Source organism: Vombatus ursinus, unplaced genomic scaffold (assembly GCF_900497805.2).
Source record: "Vombatus ursinus unplaced genomic scaffold, bare-nosed wombat genome assembly UNPS02014848.1, whole genome shotgun sequence".
Classification (NCBI taxonomy): domain Eukaryota; kingdom Metazoa; phylum Chordata; class Mammalia; order Diprotodontia; family Vombatidae; genus Vombatus; species Vombatus ursinus.
This window is the reverse complement of record NW_020954626.1, coordinates 5,591,270-5,616,643: the sequence shown is the minus strand read 5'-3', so window position 1 is coordinate 5,616,643 and position 25,374 is coordinate 5,591,270. Positions and strand designations below refer to the sequence as shown.

Here is a 25,374-nt window from a genome sequence, read left to right as displayed (position 1 = left end):
AGAATTGTTCTCACCAACCCCAAAAGTCCATCTACTTATAATTCCCAATAAATATTTCTCTTTACTTAAAAAAAAAAGGAATTACTGGCATCCCAAAAAAGCATGATAAAATAAAACTCAAATATCACACTTTAAGATATCATTAAAAATGACCAGAACATTAGGACTGGGGTACAAAGTACAGATTGCTTGAATACAAAGGTTACTGTGGGACAGACGACATAGATATAGCTCACCCAAACAAACATTTATTAATATAATAGGTCCTGTCTAGGGTCTGGGAATACAAAGACAAAGAATACAATGATTCCAACTTACAAGGAGCTTACATTCTGAGATTCAGAACTTCTAGATAAAGTACATACATCAAGAAAGAGGGAGAAGGGACTATTATGCCTTGGAGTTTCATCATCTCTGAAAGGCATTGAGGAAATCAAAAAGAATCTAACTGTAGACTTGGTTATTGACTAAGCAAAAATTCTTTTTTTTTTTTAGAAACTTCAACCATTCAAAACAAGGCCAAGAAATAAGAATCAAAGTAGATATCACAAAGTCTATTCATTTTACTCACGGGAGAGTGCTTTTTGTATTCAAAGGAAGCCTATCTTTAGTCTTATTTTTGTTACAATTCTAACAAGCTTGGTTTTCTGGTCTCCCAATGAAGAAAAATTAAATGGGTGAGTAGGAATGATGATTAGAGTATGCATAATGAGTGGATAGTAGCAAAAATAATAGCAAACAATGTTATTGGGGAAAAAAACAAAATTGTAAGATAAAACACACACACATACAAATTTAACTAGCAATCTGGAACCACTTAATGTAAGGACAAAAAACATATGTACTTCAATAGTTTCAGAACTCTTTCCTGGGTTACAACATTGTATAATATATGATGTTCATAATCATGACCCTGAATCATTAAGAAGAGGTTAAAATGTTAGCATCCTCTGGTTTAAAAGACAAATTAATTTCTAATGGACTTTCTAAATATTTCTATAGAAAATAGCTGAAGTTTTAAAAATAGTTTTCATGTTTAAAAAGGCAAGTTCCAATTATTTGGAAAAGTTACTTATTTGGAAAATCTTAGTTCCCAACTATACCAGATAGATAAAGCTTGTGTGTGTGTGTGTGTGCATGACTGATTATAAGTATAAGCTAATGATCTCATTCCATTTTCTTTCTGGGATTCATTCCTTTCTTGCTTACTTTTGAGTCTATCATCATCATCATCATCATCCATCATCATCATCATCATCCATCTTCAGAGTATGACTACTGATAAAGGCACAATCTACTCAACAAGGACTTTAGGACCCTGCGAGGCACAGTTCTTTCAATAATTTTTATTTAGGATAAGACTTGTTGCTGCTGCCCAGGTATACAACTTGGATATCATTGTCTATTAGTAGAATGTTGTATTTTCCCCACCTAGAATATTGTTGTGATACTGAGAGTTATAAACTTAATGGGAGGACACAGCCTTTCAGACTTCTGGCATTCATGACATTGTTTATGGTGAAGTAATTTCCAAAGAAGGGAGGGAAGGGGAGGAGGAGAAAGGAAGAGATAGGAGAGAGAGGGGTAAGGGGAGAGAGTGAATGGGAGAGAGGAGAAGAGAGAGGGGAGAGGACACCCCTTGCTTGCAGTTTTCCTTTGTTATCATTTCCCAGATTACAAATGTCCAACTACATAGAGAGCAGACTCCTTCTAGATACCGTGTGTGTTGTCTCTATTTTACTGTCATCATAAGGTTCCCATCCTTTTATTACTTTTGCTTACAAGCCTCACAACTACCTCTAGTACAATTTATTGGTTAGTCTAGACAAGCCCATATACTGCAAGTATCTTGCTCTCTGTGGTTTCATTACTTTTGCCACTGCCACACACTCTGGGTCACACCTATGCATACTTTACTGCCTACACCCGAAGATTTGTTGTGGCTCATAGAATCTATTAATCGTTTCTTTAGGATCAAGAATCATTAAAGAATTCTTTAGAATCAAGATTCATGATTTCTTTTCCATTAACCAGTATCCCTTTCCTCATCAAATAAAACCATTTAATATGCTAATCTCCTTCAGGAATGGTGAGCAGCCAAGGCTAGTTTATCATAGAAGGATTAAGCTCAGGATAATTCAAATGGTATTTTAAAAAAACCTGCTCCAGAATTCAATGGAACTTGTTTTCACTTAAAAGAGTACTTAAGCTGATTTATAGGGGAATTATGAGGGTCCTGCATAAATTGCAATCAAGCATTGTAGTGATTGAATATGGTGAGGAGTGCTAGTCTTCAATAAAACCAAAAGGCCTAAAAGGGAAATAAATGTGCTGAAAGACGCTTTCTTAAGGATATAATTTCATTTAATTTATGTAAAGCACTCAGTGCCAGATGCTTGGGAAAGTTTTACTAAATACTTGGCACTTGCCTTGGGATAGGAGGAATGTTTGTGTCCTGTATAAAGCCTAGCACATTATGACTGCTCAATAATTTTTTATTAGATATAAAGACTAGTATGCTATAGTTAACATGACTAGATTTAAATGGACAAACGCTTTAAGAAGTCGTGTCTTTTTTTTTGTTTGTTTGTTTTGGTTCAAGCATAACTCCTGGTAGGAACTCAATTTGGTATGAACAAAGTGTATTTAGAAGGGAATAATGAAAAATGAGGCTGATGATGGGAGTGTTAATGGGTTTTTAAAATTCAGGAAGGTAAATCTGGATATGATCAGATAGGAAGCCAACACACATTCTGAGCATGGGATATGACAAAGATGCTTTTGATGAAATATTTTTCTAATGTCTTTGGGAGACATTATAATGAAGAGAAAGAAGAGGCAAGAGACAAAACTAGAGGCTGCTTTAGTAATGCATAAATGAGAAGTGCTTTGTGCAGAGCAATGGATATGGAAATAATAAAGAAGGTCAAAGAGAATTAGCATTGACTGGGCAGAGAGAAGGCCTTCAATAAACACAAGTTGAATTTAATTGTTAAACCAAAGTGAACTAAGATAACAGAATCAACAGATTTAGTAATGCAGATAGGGCAAAGTCAAAAGAAGAATTTAAAATATCTACAAATTAGATTTAGAGACTTCCAATGACAATAAAAAAGGTAAATCTGACAGAGACAGAATAAAAGGAAATCTATTTTAGAGAATTTGAGGTGGGGAGGGAGAAGAGAAAGATTATTTTAAAATGTCAGAAATTTTATGAACAGAGATACTGGTCTATTTTTTTTAAAGGTCATCCATGTACCTGTGATATCTAAAATCGTGTGAAAGGGCTTTTCCAGTCAAAATGACAAGGTGCAATTTCTGAAGGGAGTCAGATTATTCATATACTGCAAAATAAACAAACAAACAAAAACAAAGACAAAAATACCAAAGGAAAATGACTTAAAAACAAAAAAAAATGAATTAAAAACAACTAAAAACCAAGTCAAATAAAGGATGATGAGATATATTTTTAAATACCATAGAAGTGAAACAAAGTAGATTCCCATGAATTAGGGAATGGTAAAATGAACTATAGGAGGCAGCTAGGTGACTCAGTGGATAGAGCACTGGGCATGGAGTCAGGACTACATGAGTTCAAATCTGTCCTCAGACACTTGCTAGTCATGCAACCTTCAGCAATTCACTTAACTTCTGTTTGCTTTAATCCACTGGAGAAGGAAATGATAAATCACTCCAGTATCATTAGCAAAAAAACCTCATGGGCAGTATGGATCACAGGGTGACAAAGAGTTGGACACTACTGAACGACAAAACAAACTATCGTACATTAATGTGATAGAATAGTTCGGCACCAAAAGACATGATACGTATGAAGAATTCAGAGAAGAATAGGAAGACTTCTATGAACTCATGAGGAATGAAATTCACAGAAGCAGAAAAACAATATACACAATAAGAACAGAAAAATATAAAAAACAAAAAGGAAGAGAAAGAGAGAAAATGTGCCTCTCCCTTTGCAAAACTAAGGGATTATATACTTGGAAGGTTACAAATACTGTACTACTCATGTGACGTATTGTTTAATCTTGCTGAGCTGTCTTTTTCTTGTCTTTTTTTAAATATGGAATGGCTTGCAGAATCATGGAGAGAAATATTTGGAAATGAAGGTATATAAAAAAGATGTCAATAAAAATTCTTTAAAATCCCACAGAAGAACTGAAACTGAGAACAAGAGAAATATAAATCAGAAAAGAAACAATACAGGACACCACAAGAAACATTTTCAACAGGATAAAGGTAACATTTTAGGATTGAGTGAGAAATAACACTAGTAAGAAAATGCACAAGACCAAGTAAAAGTAGTGTTTATAACACACACATTTTTTATGTGTATATATATATATATACACATATAAAATGTGTGTGTAAATATATATATTTAATAATAGGAGGAACTGAAGCTAGGACAAAAAGATGTCTAGAAAATATCTGGAGGAAAGAAGTATTTTGATCTCTAAGAAATATTTTGCTATGGCATCAAACAGAACTGTAGATAATTCTAGCAAACTTGAAAGACAAGCTCAGAAAACACTGAATTCTCAAAAGAATTTGAAAACATAAAGATTCTAGTGATAGACCTGGAAGACAGGTTAAGATATGGTCACTTGTTGCTACTGAGTCATTTTTCATTTGGGTCTGATGTTTCATGACCCCATATTGGTAAATATACTTGAGTGGTTTTCCATTTCCTTCTCCAATGGATTAGGCAAACAGAGGTTTAATGAATTTCCCAGGGTCACACAGCTAGTGAGTGTCTGAAGCTGGATTTGAACTCCCATCTTCCTGCCTCCAGGCCTAGCACTCTGTCCATGCAGCTGCCTCCATGGTGTACTCTGTCCACTTACCTACCCCCATAGTCACTCCTTGGTTAATGATATTCTGACGTTAAAAACCACAAGAATCTGAATAGTATATTCCAGGAAATCATTAGAGAAAATGTCACCAGATTAACAACAACAACAAAAGAAAAAAAACAATTGAAAATGGAAACAGAATGATTCTGCAGGGTCTCAACAAGGTCTAAAGTTTCAAATTCCCTCAGTAGATTATAAATTTCAACATTATAATAAGGAAAAAATGACTTCTTAAAGACAAAAAAAATAGTGTTGCAAGAATGTAAATCATGATCATTCCTCAAGAAAGAGACAGATATCATGAAAATAGGAATATTACATAATTAAAAAGCAAGAGCCACAAAAACAGAATTATCTACCCAACAAAACTTAGTCTGCTGCATGAGGGATATTTAAACATTCAATAAACAACAGATCATAAATTATTAGGGGAATAATTTCCACTTTGACAAAAACTGTGGGAAAATTGAAAAGCAGTTTGGCAGGAACTAGCTTTAAATCGACCTCTTACGTGATATATACTGTGTACACCGCAATAAGCTTAAAATGTGTAAGCCAGAGGAATGAAAAGTCACATCATAAAAAAAAAGTGATAAAGAATACCAATCAGGTACCTTTCACAGTTATAATTAAGGATAGAATTCTTAACCAAATATCCTGTGTAGGTAATCACAAAAGATAACAGTGATGATTTTGATTACTTGAAGTTAAAAAGGTTTTTGTATTAACAAAATTGGTGCAACTAAGATTATAAAAATAGTTACTGATTAGGAAAAAAATCAACAAATATTTTTGCAAAGGGTTTTATGTCCAAAATATGTAGACAACTAACATAAATACAGTCACAAAATCTTAGTGCAATTTTAAGCTTTAATTGCTTAAAAGCTTTTAAAGTTTTAATTGCTTAAAACTGCATTAAGACTTTTGGCATATCCTATATTACAACCTAAAACCACTCCTCAGTTGATAAATAGCCAAAGGATATGAACCAAGAGTTCTCAAAATAAGAAAAAGACATTTTTAACAAGTTAATGAAAGACTGCTCCACATCACTAGGAAAGTAACTCCAAATAAGCAAAAAAAAATGAATGAATGAATGAAAAAACAAGGATTAAGTGCTTACTGTGTACAGAGCACTATGTTAAGTGATAGATTTACAGAGAAAAAGCAGAGACAGTCCCTAGTTGCAAGGAGCTCACTTTTAATAGGAGGGACAGAGAACATGTATAAAAGCTTTGAGTTGCAAGTCCCATAAAGGTCCCATAGCCCTCTGGGTATCATTTCCACTGATAAAGCTATGTCATCTTTTTATTTTCCTTTTTTTTTAGTATTTTATTTTCTCCCAGCAGCATGTAAAAACAATTTTTAACATTCATTTTTAAAACTTTGAGTTCCAAATTCTCTCCCTTCCTCCCTTGCCTCACCCGCACCCCACATTGAGAAAGCAAGCAATTTGATATAGGTTATACGTGTGTAGTCATACAAAACACTTCCGTAATAGACATGTCCTGGAAAACATAGACAAAAAAAACCCTCAAGAAAAATAAAGTAAAACAAAAAAGTATGCTTCAATCTGCATTCAGTCACTATCAGTTCTTTATCTGGGGATGCATAGCATTTTTTATCATAAGTCCTTCAGAATTGTCTTGTATTGTTGTATTGCTGAAAATAGCTAAGTCATCCATAGCTGATCATCCTACAATAACACTGCTACCTTGCACATAGTACATTTCACTTTGCATCAGTTCCTACAAGTCTTTCCAGGTTTCTATGAGAGCATCCTGCTCATCATTTCCTACAATACAATAATATTCCATCATAATCAAATACCATACAGTATTTTATTTGATTCTCACAACAATCCTGTGAAGTATTACTATTATCCTTATTAAACACTTGAGGAAACCTAGGCAAACAGAGGTTATGTTACTTGCCCAGGATCACACAGCTAGACACTTATGTCTGAGGCCAAATTTAAACTCAGGTCTTCCTGACTCCAGGCCTAGTACTCTATCCACTGGACCATCAGTTTTTTCAGACCAAAGAGAAAGCAATAATTTTAGAAGACAGCCTGACGTATTAGAATAAAATGAATAGATAGGAAAAAAATAACATATCTTATATAACAACCGACCTGGGAAATAGATTAAAGAGAGATCATATAAAAGTCTTTCGGGGGCAGCTAGGTGGCGCAGTGTATAGAGCACCAGCCCTGAAGGCAGGAGGACCTGAGTTCAAATATGACCTCACACCACACACTTGACACTTACTAGCTGTGTGACCTTGGGCAAGTCACTTAACCCCAATTGCCTAAAAACAAAAATAACAATAAAAGTTTTTGGACTATCTGAAAAGTGTGATAAAAAATCATGTAAACTATATTTTAAAAAATCTTAAATGAAAACTGCACCAATCAGAATAGGAGAACAAAGTAAAACTGCAAAGAATCCATGAAAGATCTCTTGAAAGGAAGTCCAAAAGTAAAAGTTCAAGAAATGTCATAGCCCAAATCCAGATTTATTACAACAAAGAAAATAAAAATACTGCCAGCATCCAGAAAGGAGTTCAAGTGCCGAAGAGTTATAATCAGGATCAAATAAACTTTGGCAACTTTGACTAAAAGCCAGAGGAGAACATATTATTATTGTATTATTCCAAATTAAATTATATCATTAAATATTATTTATTAAAATATATTATTCCAAAAGGCAAAGGATTCAGCCTTACAAATAAGAATATCATACTTTGCAAAGCTAAGCACACTATAGGGAAAAATAGTGGACCTTGACTGGAATAGAGAACATTCAGGTATTTTTGATGAATAGACCAGAGCATAGTAGGACCTACCAAATACAGACCCAAGAGTCCAGAGAAGTCTAGAGAGGCAAATTTATTCGAGTAATTGAGTTGTATAGTTTTGTATTGCTAATAAGGAGAAAGAAACAAGCATCCCATTAGAACCCTAATGTGTTCAAAGGGTACTGACACAGTTGAATAAGAAAACCAGCAATTTTGGGGATAGGGTGTTTCAGTTCTGAGGGTTTGAAGAGGATAATGGGAAGACAGGGTGAAAGGAGGAAGACAGTGGTGTAGAAAGGAGGAAGAAGGGTGGTGGGACTTGCTATTTCTCATAACTGGGGTTCATAAAGGAAAAACATACAAATAGGAAGGAGGGCTAGGGGAATGGGTATCAGATGAATCACTCATATCTGATGATCACTCTTATCTGAAACAAAGGAAATACACTTAGATATACCCATACAGTTTGGGGCAGGGAAAAGGAAAGTACATAGAATAACCCAGCAATTTGGTAGGTGCTGTTATTATTTCCCTTTTATATACGAGGAAACCGAGGCAATGAAAGGTTAAGTGACTTGCCCATGGTGAATGAGGTAATATTTGAACTTAGGTCTCTCTGATTCCAGGTCCAGTGGTCTATCCACTGTGCCACCAGCTGCCTCCAATCCTCCTTTATGTGTAGAAATGTATCAAATTTAGTAAGGAAAAAGAAGTGGGAATAGGGAAGTATGCTGGGTTAAGTAGAAAGATACCAGAGAGGGAATATCCATAAGGAAAATAAAATTATCTTATCCTAAGTCAGGAAAAATAGAAGTGGAAAAAAGAAGAAAAAAGAAATTGCATCTAGTAAGATGCCCTAGATTCTCTCTTAAACAACTGAGGTATGCCTAAACAAATTATGGTATGTGTATATAATGGAATAGTATTGCATTTTAGAAATGACAAAAGAGATAATTTCATAAAAAAGAACAATTGATACAAAGACAGTAACATTGCATAGAAAAAAAAAGTACTTTGGAAAAACTTTGACGAAAGCAATGATCAACCATGCTTCCAAAACATCTATGATGAGACATCTTACCCAATTTCCAGTGGGTGATGGACAAAAGGTACCGAAACATGCATTTTTGCTCAAAAGCAGTATGTGCATCAGCTTTGCTTGACTATGCTTATCTCTTTCAATTTTTTTTTTCCTTTCTCTTGGTTAATTAGAGGAATGGTTGGTTCCCTAAAGTGAGACTGGAAAATAAAGAGGAACTGTAATTTTTTAAAACAATGTACAGAATGTACAGAAGAAAACAGAACAAATTAAAAAGTATAAATCAGCAGAACATCTTGAAATGAACAGGTAAAATTTATTATATAGTTTTTTTAAGGAAAACAGTATTTCATGAAGATTCACTATTTCCTATGATTTTCTGCTGCGTGATCTACTGTGTGTATGGAAATACTTTTTTGTCTGTTTGCTTAAGTTCCTAAGAAAAAAATGGACTAAAAGAAAATAATGTAAGGTCAGAGCAATGCCAAACTGATGCTCCTTTGACAAAGGGGAATAGGAGTAAAAGAAGACAACAAAGTACCATAAAACAGAGATATATTGTTTAGAATCATTTTGTTAGTTTGGGTCAGCAAGAGAAATAAGAATAACACAGTAAGTATCTACCTTTCCAATAAATCAAATGGCAATTTGATTCAATACAACAACCATTTATAACTTGCCTGTTTTGTACCAAAAACTATAATAGGCATCAGAGATGAAAAAAATTAAAACATGTGCTCACAGAATTTATATTCTATTAGTTGGAAATAACAGGGAAAACATTAATAATAAAATATATACCAAGTAATTTCCAGGGGAAGTCCACTGGCAATTGGGGAAGAGGGCAGAAATCAGAATGGTCTTCTTTTAGGACATTGTACTCATGTTGAGCTTGGGTAACTAAAGATCCATTAAGATAGGGTATAGAGGAAGGAGTATGTTGCAGTCATGGGGTATGTATAGCCTATGAATGGGTACAGAGATTGCAGTTGGAATGTGATATACACAGAAGAGCAAGCAAGATGGTTTGACTTGAATATAGAATACATGAAAGAAAATGACATGGAAAGGGTCTTCAAAGATCAGCTAAAGTCAAATTTTAAGGGCTGTAAAAGCAAAAAAAAAAATTGTATATTATCCTAGAGGCAACAGTGAGACACTGGAATTTCTTGAGCGGGTGAGTCACATAACCAGACCTATGCTTTAGGAAAATCACTTTAAAGGTTGAAAGGTAAATTAATGATGGGTTGAAGAAAGGAGAGACTTGAGGTAGGGAGAATAATATGAAAATAAATGCAACAGTACAGAAGAAAGGACATAAGGAGGGCCAGAAGGAGAGTGGTGGCCTTGTGAATAAAGAGAAGGGTTTGGATGTTAAGAGATGTCATGGAAGTAGGATCAAGGAAACATATCTACTGACTGCATGAGAGGGGTGAATAAGATACAAAGTTGAGGATAATTCTGAGATAACGAGTCATGATTCAAATAGAAAAGTTTATAAAGGATAGATGAGAGTGGAAGGGGAGGAATCTGACAGTGTCAGTAAGGGGGAAAAAAAACAAAACCCTGGCTATTAGTCCTCCTCTTCCAGTGTATTGGGAGACATGAATAAAGGTATAATAGAAAAGAGATAAGCCCAACAATGTTGACACTAAATGTAAATGTATGAAACTCTCCAATTAAAAAAAAAGAGTTATTATACAGAATGGCTTTAAAAGTAGAATTCACTATTTTTAATAGAAAATACATTCATCCCCAAAATAGATTGAAAATCAAAGAACTGTTTAAAATTTATCATGCAGCTGCCCAATCATTAAAGGAGATGTGGTCCTTATGATTTCATATAATGTAAAATTAAACCCAGAATGGATTCAAAGAGATAGGAAGGCATGGGGGACAGCCAGAGGAAAGACAGAGAAATGAGATGGAATGTTTATGTGAGGAACAGCTCAAAAGTCAATTTGGCTGGATCATCAAGGACATGAATTATAGTAATTATTATACTTAAACTGGGAAAGTTTGGTTAGAGTCAGGTTGTAAAGAGTTATGAATACCCAGTTTGGAGAAATTCTTTGAAAAAAATACACTATGGTTCATCACTGTAAGAGTCTGAATGTGTGTCAGCACAAGTGTTATTATTGCATGTGATTTTATGGATAAACAAGTGTGGACTCCTGGGCAATATTAAGGAAGCAGTCAACTACTCTTTGAGTAGCCTTGGAATTACAGTCCAAAAGAAATAGAGTTCTTACCCTTTTTGTGTAGTGGACCCCTTCAACAGTCAAGTCTATGGAACCCTTCTCGGGAATAATATTTTTAAGTGTCTAAAGTAAAATGCAAGGAATTATAAAAGAAGCTAATTATGTTGAAATATAATTATCAACATACCTTTTAAGAATGAATTTATAGACCCCAGGTTAGAATCCCTGGGTTAAAATACGGACACCAAGCTGGTATATGGTATAGAAATTGGCAGTTTCGCAGTTAACACAGAGTTGCTGTTGAGCCTGACTCTAAGGGAATGAAGAGGTAACTGTGGTTTGAAACATGTCCGCAGGCCATCAATTCCTGCCTATGTGGCTGTCAGAATGATAAGAACTCTCAATTTACAATAGATTCCAATGTTGACAGAATTGGCCACTATAATGAATAAAAGAGACTTAAGATGGCATAAATCAATTGACACATTTATTAAGTACCTATTATGTTCTAGAAACTGTGCTAAGTTCTATAGATAAAATCCTAAATGAATCAGCCCATGGCCTCAAGAAGCTTACACTCTGTAAGAGGCAACAATGTATATTAATAAAAATATGTATGGAATAAGTATTTACAAAATAAATACAAGGTAATTTTTTGGTGGGTAGGACAGGGGAATAGCAACAAAGAGGATCAGGAAAGGTCTCATAGTGTTGGAGCTGTGCTTCAGAAAAACCCCCCAAAACCTAATGATTCTAAAAGCAAAGATAGAAGGGGACATGTTCTAAATACAGCAGATCCCAATACATAGGACAGAGACAAGCAATAGAAGGTTATGTGTGAACAATGACAAGATTGTTTTGGCTAGATTGTAGAATGCTTGAAAACAAGGTGATGGTTAACAAATCTAGAAAGGTAGGTAGAAAACAGGGGTTGACAGGCTTTAAATGGAAAACAAAGGAGTTTGAAGTTGATCCTAGAGGTAATGGGCATCCACCAGAACTTACTGAGTATGGTTCAGAGTATCCAATAAATTGCAACAAAAACTAATGGGCCCAGCATACGCAAGTAGGAGAACAGATATGAGATTCTGTAATAATATATGCAAAACTATGAATATTACATAAAATAGAGAAACACTGAAAGCATTCATAGTAAAAACAAGTGAAAGGGAAGGAAAAGAATGAGCATTTATATAGTACATACTATAGGCTAAGCACTTTAAAAATACCATCTCGTTTAATCTTCATAACAACCCTGTGAGGTAGATACTATTATTATTTCTACTCTACAGAGAAGGAAATGGAGGCAAACAGTGACTGCCCAGGCTCACATAGCTAGTAAGTGTCTGAGGCCAAATTTGAACTCACATCTTCCTGACTCCAAGCCCAGCACTCTAACACTACACCATCCAGTTGCACAAGCAGATCTCCTCTTTTCACTCCTATTTGACATTTTATAAATTTTAGCAATAGAAATAAGACATGAAAAAGAAAAAAAATGCAGTGAATTACTTAAAATATCTTTATTAGCAGGTAGAATGGTCATATATTTAGAACGTACAAGAAAATAAAAAAAATTGAAGTAATAATTTCTTTAGGAAAGCAGCAAGGTATGACAGATCCATGAAAATAATCATCTGTATTTCATTATACCACCATCAAGAACAAGGAAAATTGATAGAAAAATACCATTTACAGTAATGAAAAAATACATAATACATTTGGGTATTAACTTATCAAAACATACAAGATCCATATCAAAACAACTTCAAGATGAATTTGTCAGAAATCAAGGAATGATTAACTGAATTGAGGAAAATCTCTGGTTCAAGATTAAGTCAAGCAAAATAGTAAAAAAAAGAATTAATACTCCCCAAACGAATTTATGGATTTAATGCAATATTTATCAAAATACTAAAGCATTTTAGAGAATTGGGTACATAACAAAATTCATATGGGAAAGTAGACAAGTAAGAGTTTCTTTTAAAAATCTACCCAAAACCCTAGCAGTAGATAATCTGTCCTACTAGTTTTCAAGAAATAATATAGAATAAAAATGGGAAAAGCTTTCTGATGCTGAAAAATATATATGTATGTATGTATGTATATATGTGTATATGTGTATATATGTATGTACATGTAAACCAGAAAGGATATTATGTAAATTAGGTCTAATGAAAGTTTCTGTCTTCAATATCTCCACCTAAGAGATGGGTCCCATTTTAGTTAAGGACAATAGTACAGAGAGGGGAGAGAGAAGTATGAAAACAGAAGACGGAGAGTGTCTATACCTGTAATTTTAACTAAGGGAGGGATAAGTAGCACAAGTAGCTTTGAAAGTTAAGTTGAAGACAAAGAGCAGATCTCCCAAATACCTGAAGTAAGAGTTCAAGCTTTATTCAGTAAGTAATAAATAGGGAGTCAGTGAAGGTTTTTCAGTACAGGAATGTCATGACAAGAGCAATATATGAAGAAGGTGACTCAGGAAGTGGTATAAAGGATGAATGGGAGAAATAATAGTCTAGAGTCAACAAGACTAATTTATAGATTTTTATAATTGTCTAAGCAAGGGATGTACATTTGAATAAGAGAGGTTGCAATGGGAGTTACCATAAAGTAGCCAATATCAGGTACTTACAACCTGGGCAAGTCACTTAATCCTGTTTGTCTCAGTTTCCTCATCTGCAAAATGAGCTAGAGAAGAAAATGGCAAACCACTCCAGTACCTTTGCCAAGAGAACCCCGAACGGGGTCATTAAAAGCTGGCCACGACTGAAACGACTGAATAAGCCAATATGATAGATACAAAGAAAATAGAATCAAATAGGTCTCAGCAATTAATTGAATGTGTGAGATCAACAAAAAAAATTATGAAATACAAGAGTTCTTTGTGCCAGGTACAGTACTAAGCAACAGGAATGCTAAAAAAATCAAATGGTCTCTACTTTCAAGTAGTTTACACTCTAATGGATGAGGTGAGGCAGAATTACAAAAAACAAAACAACACTCCAAACTTTAATGCCAGGTTCTAAGCCACAGGGACTGAGAAGGTGGTGGAAAAAGTGAATAGTTTAGTTTTACTGGAGTGAAGGGTATACATAGGAGAAGAATGGGAAATAACAGAGATGGAAATGCTGGGGCGGGGGAGGGAGGAAGAGTAAAATTTTAGAGACAAATAAAGTTCAGTTTCATTTGGCAGGACATCCAAGTATCTATATAAGACCTGATCACTTGATGATAGAAAGAAGCAAGGTGCTTTGATTAAAACCACTAAATACTATTAAACTCAAAAATGACAGCTGTGGGCTTACATCTTGTATTAAATTCTTTCCTTTAGGTATTCATGTGAGATGCTACAGCCAACATTGATTCACCACAATAAAAATTATGTTTAAATATATTGTTTTCCCAATTAGTTTCTATTTGCCTGATCTACATATGTGTCTCAATCATTTCTGTGACTTTGTTTATAATAGGGTAGCAGACATCCTCATCCTTATAAATTCTGATGTCTTCTACTTAGGTAGCTGACTATTTAGGACGTTCGTTTTCCCTCAAGATTTTTGAAAGTGCTATTAAAATGTTTCTTTAATTACAATATCTTTTCACTTCTTAAGAATTAAAATTCAAAAGAAAATATTAAAATGCAGGTTGAGCATTTGCATTAAACACTGTTCTCCACTTTATGTCCAGAGAACAATCATTTCCTGAGGAAAGAGTAGAGAAAAACTCCCTTAGGCCTAGCACCTGATCTAGACTCCTCATTTTAGCATACACTTTTCCACTCTTATCTTCCACTATCCTCTCAATGCACACCTTTTACTCTTAACAAGATTTGACTATTCCTTCTTTCCAGGTTCCTCTGCTTATTCTCTTCCTTCTGCCTCTCCACCGTCTTGATTTACTGATACCTTATTTATCCTTTAAGACTCAGCTTAAATGATACTTCCCCTTCCTTCATGATGCCTTTCCTGATAACCTCAATTTTACATCATCTCTCAGTCCTATAAGTCTTCATACCATCAAAGCAGTTTTTGTATACCTCTACTGATATTCATTATATTCTACTTAGTTATGTGTTTTTGCTTATCCTACCTTCTTCAAACATTACAAAATATTTGTGGCTTCATTTGTGTTGGTATTCCCTCCATCAATGAAGGTTAAAAACTTTTTTCCATACCCTTGCAGTCTTCATGAGTTGACGTTATCTAAAAACTGTTATAGTCTAATAGACAATTTTTGGTATAATGTATATCTCTGGTCCTCAGACTGTCAGACTAAGACAGAAAATATGGTCTGTTACTTTGCTGTTAAAAGCCCATCTGCTTAACTATTCTTGACAGTAGTGTCCTTTATTGACAAATAATTATCTGCTAATTTTTAGTGTGTGTTTGTGTGTGTGTGTGTGTATGTATATGTGGAGCATATCAATACTCCTCCCTTTGTCTGCAGATCCAGTCTGAATAGGCATCAGTGAAGGTCATGTGACTGAATTGAAGATGCTTTCTCTCATTAATAGAGTTGAACCTCCTCAATTCTAAGTTGATTTGTTCTTTGGAAATGGGTGACTCCACTTGTCCTTAGGCCCACCCCCAGAATCAACAACTATTGGATGTAGCATAGAACTTATAAGGCAGAAGATCAAATTTTGCTTCCAATTCTCAGGAGCAGCTGAGCAGCAGGCAATAGATACCTTAGCAACTAGGAAGATAATTTTTTTTTGTTTAAAGCATGTGACTCTACTAACTCACTAACTATGAGGAGGCTTTAGGGAAAATGGAAATGAGATTTCTGCTCTGCTTCTAGATCTGGCTCCATACCAGACCACCTACAGTACCTCACTCTTTTTTCTGCATGACCAAATCTTCTCTCCATTTCACCGTTCCTCAGATCATTGGCTAGAGAAAGTCATATTAATTTTCTTTTATCATTCCAATTCTGTCCTCCACATTGAAATCTCTCTCTTTTCTTTTTATCCCCTTAAGACAACATGTTTGGAATTTGGAGCCCAATGGAGCCATAAAAAGAGAACACATTTGTAATGGAATTTTGTCCTATTGGCAGAGAATGTTTGTCTGCTTATATTTTGGGAGTTAATGATAAAATTTATATTCTCAACTGATATAAATAATTTGATGGATTTACATGTAATTAATGTTAGAAATTTCCCCAAAACACCCTCATTAAATATCCTTTGTCTTGAGGAAACTTAATGTCTATTTATTGAATGAGATTCAACCCATCATGGCAGTGCTTCTGATCTCTAGGGTGACAGACGAGGAAAGAAATTCCTTCTTAGGTCAATTTTCACAGGGCTCAATGCCTTTCCAACTTGACTCCATTTCATCACTTAAGCTGTATGATATTAAATCAGTTCACTTCTATGCCCCAATTTCCTCACTTGTAAAAGAAGAATAGTAATACTTGTATTACCTCCCAAGGTCATTTTCAGGGATATGCTTTATAAACTTTAGAGCATTAAATAAATTGAGCTATAACTATCTATTGGCAGGAATTTCAAGAGCTTAGGTTCAAATGGTGTAACCTTCGAGAACCTAGAGTCATTTCTACTCAATGACAAGTTATCAGAGTAGAATACCATCCTTCTTAACAGATTGTAGAGCTTTTAAAGACTAAAAGTAGTGAATTATTGATTTTTGTTATTTCCCTCAAAATTGAGCACAGTGCTTTCTTGTACACAGTAGGTACTTATTAAAGTCTATATCAAGTTTCAGAAATGAGGAAGTGATGTGGAAAATGAGCCTGTCACAGCTAAAAAACAAACCATTAGTTTGATGTAATAGTCAAAAGAAACTCTCTGTCATTTCTGAGCTGGAACAGCTAGGGGTGATGCAAAGTAATGTAAATGCTTGGAGTAATATAAATGCTGCCATTAATGGGGGGAGTGAAAGGGAGGTTTAAAATTTTTCTAGTTATAATCATTTCTAAGACATCAACTTGTCTGCTTTTTGTCATTAGATTTGACTGTAATCTCATGCAGACATTTTCCTATTGCCATTTTACTGGACAGAACATTATAGCCCCTTCTAAAATATATACATATTAACTGTTGCCAGAGGGTGGGAATTAACACAATGAAAGAATAAGTTAGCCACTGCTGTTTGTCTGTCATCCAAGGAAAGGCAAATGCTGGGAAAAGAAAAAAAATATAACTTTCTTTTTCTAAAGTGAATTATATATTTCATTATTCTACATCTGGCAATTAGCTGAAAAATTTTCTTAACAAATATGACATGGAAATCTTGTTATATTTTTTTTCTTGACAAGAACAAATTAAATTTACATTTATAGAAACATTACTGCCCATTTTCAGCTCATTAAGTCAGTAATCAGTCACAAGGTTAATTGTTTATTACTTTTCCCCACACAGTGGACAAATTTTGGGTTTGTTATCTTTGAAAAATAGTCAATTTGGATCATGTTGGGACAGCTAGAAGTTACTCCTACATCATGGTGAATTTAAAAAAAAATTAGTATCAAACACCACTATGTTTGTGCAAAGGCTTCCTACTATTATCACTTCATAGCCAACCTTTTTTAAGAAGATAGACCAGAATAGCCATCTTTGTGCGATGATTTGATGGGAATATCTGGATAGATCATCTGCCTCAAAATATGAAGAGGTAGCAAGATGTGTTGAAAAAAAAACTGCACTTAGAATCAGAGGATCTGGGTTCACATCTAAGCTATGCTACTTGCTTTAAGACCTGGAGCAAATGACAATCTCTTTGGCCCAAAGCACTGAGAATAAGGAACAAAAATATTTCAGGACATAATGAATCACTAATTTCCCATAAGTCAAGCAACCAGGACTATTTTTTTCTTAATCTAAATATATTATTATTAGAAATATGAATTGTAAGAAGTAGACTTTCTGTTGTCTTCTGCCTGTTAGTCCCATGTTATATAAATCATTGTTGTTCAGTCATTTTTCAGTTGTGTCTGACTCTTCATGACCCCATTTGGGGTTTCCTTGGCAAAGATAATGGAGTGCTTTGCCATTTCCTTCTCCAGCTCATTTTACAGATGAGGAAACTGAAGCAAACAGGGTTAAGTGACTTGTTCAGGGTTGCACAGGTAGTAAGTATCTGAGGCCAGATTTAAATTCAGGAAGATGAGTCTTTCCCAACTCCAGGCCCAGTACTCTATTCACAGTACTATGTAGCTGCATGAATCAATCAATAGCATTCATTAAATTCCTATCATCTTGTGACTACTCTGCTATGTCCTGTGTTTTTTAAAGGTTGTAATTGATAAAGTCCTTGGTCTCAAGGAGATAACCATTTGATGGGGGAAATAAAATAGTGACAAAAGAAAATACATTCAATCGTAACAAAAGTATAAACAATTAATAAGAGCTACAGAGAGTACTGACATGTACCCATGCATTGTTCTAAACTGGTCTCCATAGAAAGCATGGGGCTTACTTTCCAATTTGGAACTCTGTGTCTTAAGGGCATTGTTGAAAGAAGACATGTTTGCTGCCCAAATAGCAGTAAACTTAGTTAAAAGTTTAAAAAGCCACATTCATTTATTCAACAAGCAATTATTAGTCACATACTATGAACCTGGGGATAAAAAGACAAAAACAAATAAACCAAAAAAAAAAAAAAAAACAGTTGCTGCCTGGATGGCAGCATTCTACTGGAGGTCAATAACACATGCACATAAGTAAGAACAAAATATATACAAAGGACATTCAAAAGAATCCCTGAAATGCAGGCATTACTAGCAATTGGGTGCTAACATGAGAGGTTAAGGTGGTACCCCTAAAAGAGATAGTGAAACCCCAAAGTAAGACATTTTGAGGAAAACATGCAAACTTAGTTTTGGACACTCTGAGTTTGGAGTACAATTGATAACTCTAGGTAGAAAAATACAAAATAGCTAATCTTTAGACAGTACCTTCTATATGTCAGGCACTGTACTAAGTGTTGCATGAATATTATCTCATTTGATCCTTACAATAATCCTGGGAAGTAGGTGCTATTATCCCCATTTTACACATGAAGAAACTGAAGCAAACAGAGCTTAAGTGACTTGCCCTGGATCATACATCTAGTAAGTGTTAAGTCTGGATTCGATATCATCTGGAAATGAGTACCTAAAACTTAGCAGAGAGATCAGGGCTGGGAAGAGATCTGGGATTGAGCTGCATAGAGACTGTGCTTGAAACCTGGAAATGAAAGAGAAGGTCAAAGGAAAGAATAATGGAGGAAAAAAAGGAGTGTAGGATAGAAGCTTGTGGCTTTGTTGTTGTTGAGTCATTTTTAGTTGCGTCTGACTCTTCATGATCCCTTTTAGGGGTTTTCTTGGCAGAGATACTGGACTGGTTTGTCCTTTCTTTCTCTAGTTCATTTTACAGATGAGGAAACTGAGGCAAACAGGGTTAAATGACTTGCCCAGGGTCACACAGCTAGTAAATGTCTGAGGCCAGATCTAAACTCAGATCTTCCTAACTCCAGGCTTGGCACTGCATTCACTACATGACATATATGCCCTAAACTGGTAGATATTCACCTTAAATGACTGGGAAAAGAATGAGGAACTAGAGAAGGAGACAAACATGAAATTATTTATTGAGACAGAAAGAGAATCTGGAGGGACTGATGTCTCTAAGCTCCTTGAGAGCACAGATTATTTCTTTTTTTTTTTTGTATTTGTATTCCCAACAGCTAGTATAGCACCTGACAGATTGTCTGCTTAATAAATGCTTATTGATTGATTCAAAGTCAAAGGAAGAAGTATATATATATATATATAAAAATGATGAGTATATGGAGTAGTGTTATTTGACAGTCTAATGCTGCAGAAATGTCAAGAGGCAAGGGAGGAGGCATTTATATAGAGCTTACTATGTGCCAGGCACTCTGCTAAGCACTTTACAACTATTATCTCGTTTGATGCTCAAAACAACTCTATGAGGTAGGTGCTGTTATTCCCATTTTATAGTTGAGAAAACTGAGGGAGACAGATGTTAAGCTACTTGCCCAGGGTCACACAGCTATTGAGCATCTGAAGCTGGTTTTGAACTCAGGTTTTCTTGACCCCAGACCCAATGTTCTATCCACTATACCACCAAGCTGCCTAACTGAACAGTGAATTTACTGATGAAGATACTGTTGTTGACCTTTGTGAGAAACAGAGTGGTATGAAGAGAAGCCAAAATGCAAGTGAAGAATAAATGACAAGGTTATAAAAGAAGCCAATATGGACAACTTTTCCCATGAAATATGGTTATGAAGAGGAGAGAATTAGGATGGGTTATAAGGGCACTGGAAAAAAATTGTTTTTGGAGGATTTGAGAAACCTGAACATGCTTACAGGCAGATAGAAGAAGCCAGTTTGTAGGCATGTGGGATGATGCTAGTAAAGAGAGAAAGATTGGAGATACCTGAAGTAAGTGTAATAAATATTTGAACAAGGTCCTAGAGCTGATGAAAATGGCAGAAGGATTCACTTTAGGAAGAAATGGGGATACTTGTCCCTCTGAGACACGATGAAAAGAAGAAGCAAAGGAAATGTGTGTGGGAGAGAATGGGAAGGCAGAGTTGTATACTGAATTTTCCTTCTTCACAAGGACCTAGTTTAACAGTGTTTAATACTGCCTCCATGGCTTTCTAGATGATTGAGGGGACTTACATGGGTCAATGGACAAGGCCTTAATTAAACTTGCCCAGTCAGGTACAATATGCAGAATGATCAGGGGTATACCCTCAAAAGTTAGCCAGTATAGTAGGAAATCCAGCCCAAGAAACTCATCTACAAGGTCTACTAGAAGATGAACAATGGCTATCAGTCAATGTGTGCATAGACTGACATTAGTACTCTACCTTTTAAGATTATGTTATATATAACAGGGACAGCTACATGGTGCAGCAGATGAAGCACCAGGCCTGGAGTCAGGAAACCAATCTTCCCGGGTTCAAATCCAGCCTCAGACAATTATTAGCTGTGTCACCTTAGACAAGTCTTTTAACCCTGTTTGCCTCAGTTTCTTCATCTCTAAAATGAGCTAAAGAAGAAAATGGCACAAACCATTCCTGTATCTTTGCCAAGAAAACTTCAAATGGAGTCACAAAGAATCAGACATGACTGAAACACTACTGACTTGCATATATATACATGCGCTGAATATTATGCTGAATATGAGCAATTACATGGGTTCATTAGACATTTTTAAAAATAAAGATATGCCCCAGTTAAGCATGCTACTCTTTATGCATTGTAATCATGGAAATCTTTTGCATTTTGAAGAAATGCAAATTTCTTTGGAAATTCTTTCATCTAAATTAAGCAAATGGACTTCTAAGAAAACTTCTGGAAAAATATTACCCTTCTTTAAACCATTTATAAACATTTTCTTTGTTGGTTTTAATGCTTTTTTAAATAAAACACTGCATGACTACAGAGTTGCATATTTAAATACTATTTTTAATTTGCAAATTATTTTTATAAAAATACCTGATCAATTTTTATCTTTCAGGATGTTTAATCAGATCTGCTACTGTATCAGTTAAATCTTTTGATTTTAATTTTTAAATTTCTACTGCTAATTTTAACCTGATTTTGGTTATGTAAAAGTTAAATCACACTGCAAGATATAGGAAGTTATTGTTTGAATAAGCCTAATGATGTAGACTTGATTATTGAATTTTAACTGTTACCTGTGGTGGTCTCTTTTTCTCTCTCTACCTCTCCCTCTCTCCTTCTCCTCCATATCTCTCTCCCTCTGGCCTCACCTTCCAACCCCTCTCTGTCCCTCTTCCTTTCTCTCTTTCTTATTGGTGGTTGGGTTTGCTATTATTTCTCTGCTACACTAGTTTGTTATGTAGCAGTTACACTGTGCAATATTACAATAAGGACTAGGAAAAAGTTTTTATGTCTATAATGGGTCTTAGAGTTTGTGATAGTATTTCTATCTAGTTCTCTATGATTTTTTTATTAATTTATTTTGATTTATCAGTAATCACTTCCATATGCTTGAGTTTTAAATTTTTCTCCCTCTTCCTCCCCACCACCCTCTGGCTATACATTTATGTTCATATTAAACATATTTTCACATTAGTGATGTTGTAAGCAGAAATTAAAACCAATAGGAGCAACCATCAGAAAGAGGAAACAACACTCAACAGAAGAGAAAAAAATAACAATTCAGTTTCCATAGTTCTTTCTTTGGCTGTGGATAGCATTTTCCATCACAAGGCCTCTGGAGATGTCTTAGCTCCTTCTATTGCCAGGAAGGGTTAAGTTTATCAATATTAGTCATAGTACAACATGACTGTTATTGTGTACAACGTTCTCTTGGTTCTGCTCACTTCACTCAGCATCAGACCATACAAGTCTTTCCAGATTTTTCTGAAGTCAGCCTGTTCACCATTTCTTATAGCACAATAATATTCCATCACATTCATATACCACAACTTGCTCAGCCGTTCCCCAATTGATGGGCATCCTCTCAATTTCCAATTCTTTGCCACCACAAAAAGAGCTGCTATGAATATTTTTATACATGTAGGTCCTTTTCCCATTTGTGTGATCTCTTTGGGATATAGCCCTAGAAGTGCTATTGCTGGATCAAAGGGTATGCACATTTTTATAGCCCTTTCGGCATAATTTCAAATTGCTTTCCAAAATGGTTGGATCATTTCACAACTCCACCAACAATGCATTAGTGTTCCAATTTTCCCACATCTTCTCCAACATTTATCATTTTCCTGTTTTGTCATGTTGGCCATTCTGATAGGTGTGATGTGGTACCTCAGAGTTGTTTTGATTTGCATTTCTCTAATCAATAGTGATTTAGAGCATTTTTTCATATGTAATTCTCTATGATTTCAATGTGACCAAACCTTCTACACTTTGTCACAAAAAGTGTTTTTTTCAAGTGACTGTATTTTGGTGTGTCAAAAATAAGAGTTTCTGGTGTATCACTGTCAAGACTCTGAATTAAAACATACATCGCAGGAAAAAAAATAAAGATATGGATATTAAAGGTAGTCTTTATTAGTAGTTGCTAAGTTAGTAATATTCTACTATCCAACTATAGAACTAACAAACTGTCATTCATAAAATCAGCATGTGGTATTACTGAATCAGGATGAGAATTGAAGTCAGAAAACACAAGTTCAAAGTTCGTGTTTCCCACTTCCTAAACTTATGACTTGAGGAAGGCATTGGACCCTTCTGAGACTCAGTTCCCTAATCTTCAAGGTAAAGCTATACTTCCACTATCTATATCAGTAGAAGTTTTGAAGATCAAATGTAGTAAGCATCAGCTATTAAAGTCAAATTAGTAAAGCAATGAGTTCTACCAGCCCTCCTACCACCTCTATGGCTAAATTGAAGTCTTTGTCATTTTCTTGAAATCAGGGAAGTTTAATGATTTGCCTGCACTTATACAACTGGTACACATCAGAGGCAAAATCTGACCCCAGATCTTTTTAACTCCCCTAGGTAGGCTATCCACTATGTCATACTGTCTTACCTTTTTGTAAATAACAGGAATTGTTATACAAATACAAAAACATATTATCATCCATAAGGAGTCTTTGACTTGATTTTCCAAGATCTGTGATCAATCTGTATTGAGTCCACATATAATGAAATGGTAATATGAGCGATTTGCTTTTAGAAAAATGGCACCCACATGGCATAAAATTAAGGGAGAGATTTGTTTTTAATAATTCTGAAATATAAGACTATACAATAGGAAAAATGTTTTGGGCATTAGTGTATGTGATTGATGAGTATAAACTCATGATTTAGAGCATAGTTATTGTGTGTCTTGAGAAATAATTTTTCAATTGTCAAACCATTTCTAGGATATGTTTTATTAGCTCAGTTTACTTTCAGAAAATGCTTTAAACAATAGACTATGGTAAATGGACTAATACATCATAATAGAGAAACACTGACAATGTCAGTATAGGAAACTGTCATTTGCTCTTTTCTTATTAGTGCCTGTTCCCCCAAGAAAGAAAACAAGCCCAAAGCTAAAATAAATTGGACTAAATGTTGTGTATGAGGGGAATATATTGTGTGTACATTGATGACTTCAGAAAAAGGAGTACATAGGGGATCTCATCAATGATCATTCTAAGAGAAACATTTTACAAGTTTTTTGTTTTTTTAAGATAACGAATAGCTTTTCAGGGATATTGGTATAGAATGTGATTAACATATTTATGGAGGGAATTTCATGTACCTTGTCACTTTTAAAATTCATTTTGGTCACTTATTTACTGCATTTTCTAAAATTCACTAGCTCTCTGTTGGTAAATATCTTTGCAACGATTTTATTTTAACAGCATCTAGTGATTTTTCTGGGCCTCAGTACTAATAAGATACATCTCAATTCAATTCAATAAAATTTCCATTTTCTTCTTATATGGAAATATTCAGGTATATGCATGTAAATATATGGAATACATGAAAATAGCAGCCAAACCCTTGGACAGGATGGAGAGAGTAGAGGTGAATGAATAGACTTGTAATTTCTCCATGTAGAAGAATCCCAGGGTAGAATTTTTTTTTATTAATAAATTTATTTATTTTTAGTTTTCAACATTTATTTCCACAAGATTTTGAGTTCCAAATTTTCACCCCATCTTGCCCCTCCGCCCACCCCAAGATGGCATGCATTCTGAATATCCCTTCCCCAAGTCTGCCTTCCCTTCTATCTCTCCCCCCTTCTCTTAACCCCTTCCCCTTCTATTTTCCTGTAGGGCAGGATAGATTTTTGTACCCCCTTTCCTGTATTTCTTATTTCTCAGTTGCATGTGAAAACATTTTTTTTAAACGTGTTTCTAAAACTTTGGGTTCCAAATTTTCTCCCTTCCTCCCTCCCCACCCACCCTCATTGAAAAGGCAAGCAACTCAATATAGGTTATACATGTGCAGTCATGCAAAACACTTCCATAGTAGACATGCTGTGAAAAACTAACTCTATTTCCTTTAATCCTATCCTGCCCCCCCATTTATTCTATTCTTTCTTTTGACCCTGTCCCTCCTCAGAAGTGTTTGCTTCTGATTACCCTCTTTCCCAATCTGCCCTCTATCATTCCCCTGCTCTCTTGTCCCCTTCTCCCCCTATTTTCCTGTAGGGTAAGACAGATTTCCATACCCAATTGAGTACATATGTTATTCCCTGCTTAAGTCAAATCCTATGAGAATAATATTCACTCATTCCCTCTCGCCTTCCCCGTTTCCCCTCCACTGTAAGAGCCTTCTCTGTTTTTTTTTTTGTGAGATCATTTACCCCATTCTACCTCTCCCTTTCTCCTTCTCCCAGTATAATTCTCTCTCACCCCTTAATTTTATTCTCCAGATATGACCCCTTCATCTTCAACTCACCCTGTGCCCTCTATCTATTTATCTATCCATCTATCTATCTATCTATCTATCTATCTATCTATCTATCTATCTATCTATCTATCTA

General features: G+C 35.0%; 1 protein-coding gene across 2 annotated transcripts in view; it reads right to left on the bottom strand.

Moving 5' to 3' along the window:
- UNC13C (unc-13 homolog C) overlaps positions 1-25,374 on the bottom strand; it is a 669,423-nt gene that overhangs the window by 487,154 nt on the left and 156,895 nt on the right. For both annotated transcript variants that reach the window (XM_027840843.1, XM_027840842.1), the window contains exon 4: positions 24,971-24,973. In XM_027840843.1, the coding sequence (XP_027696644.1) occupies positions 24,971-24,973 (3 nt within the window). The remainder of the gene's footprint in view (positions 1-24,970; positions 24,974-25,374) is intronic.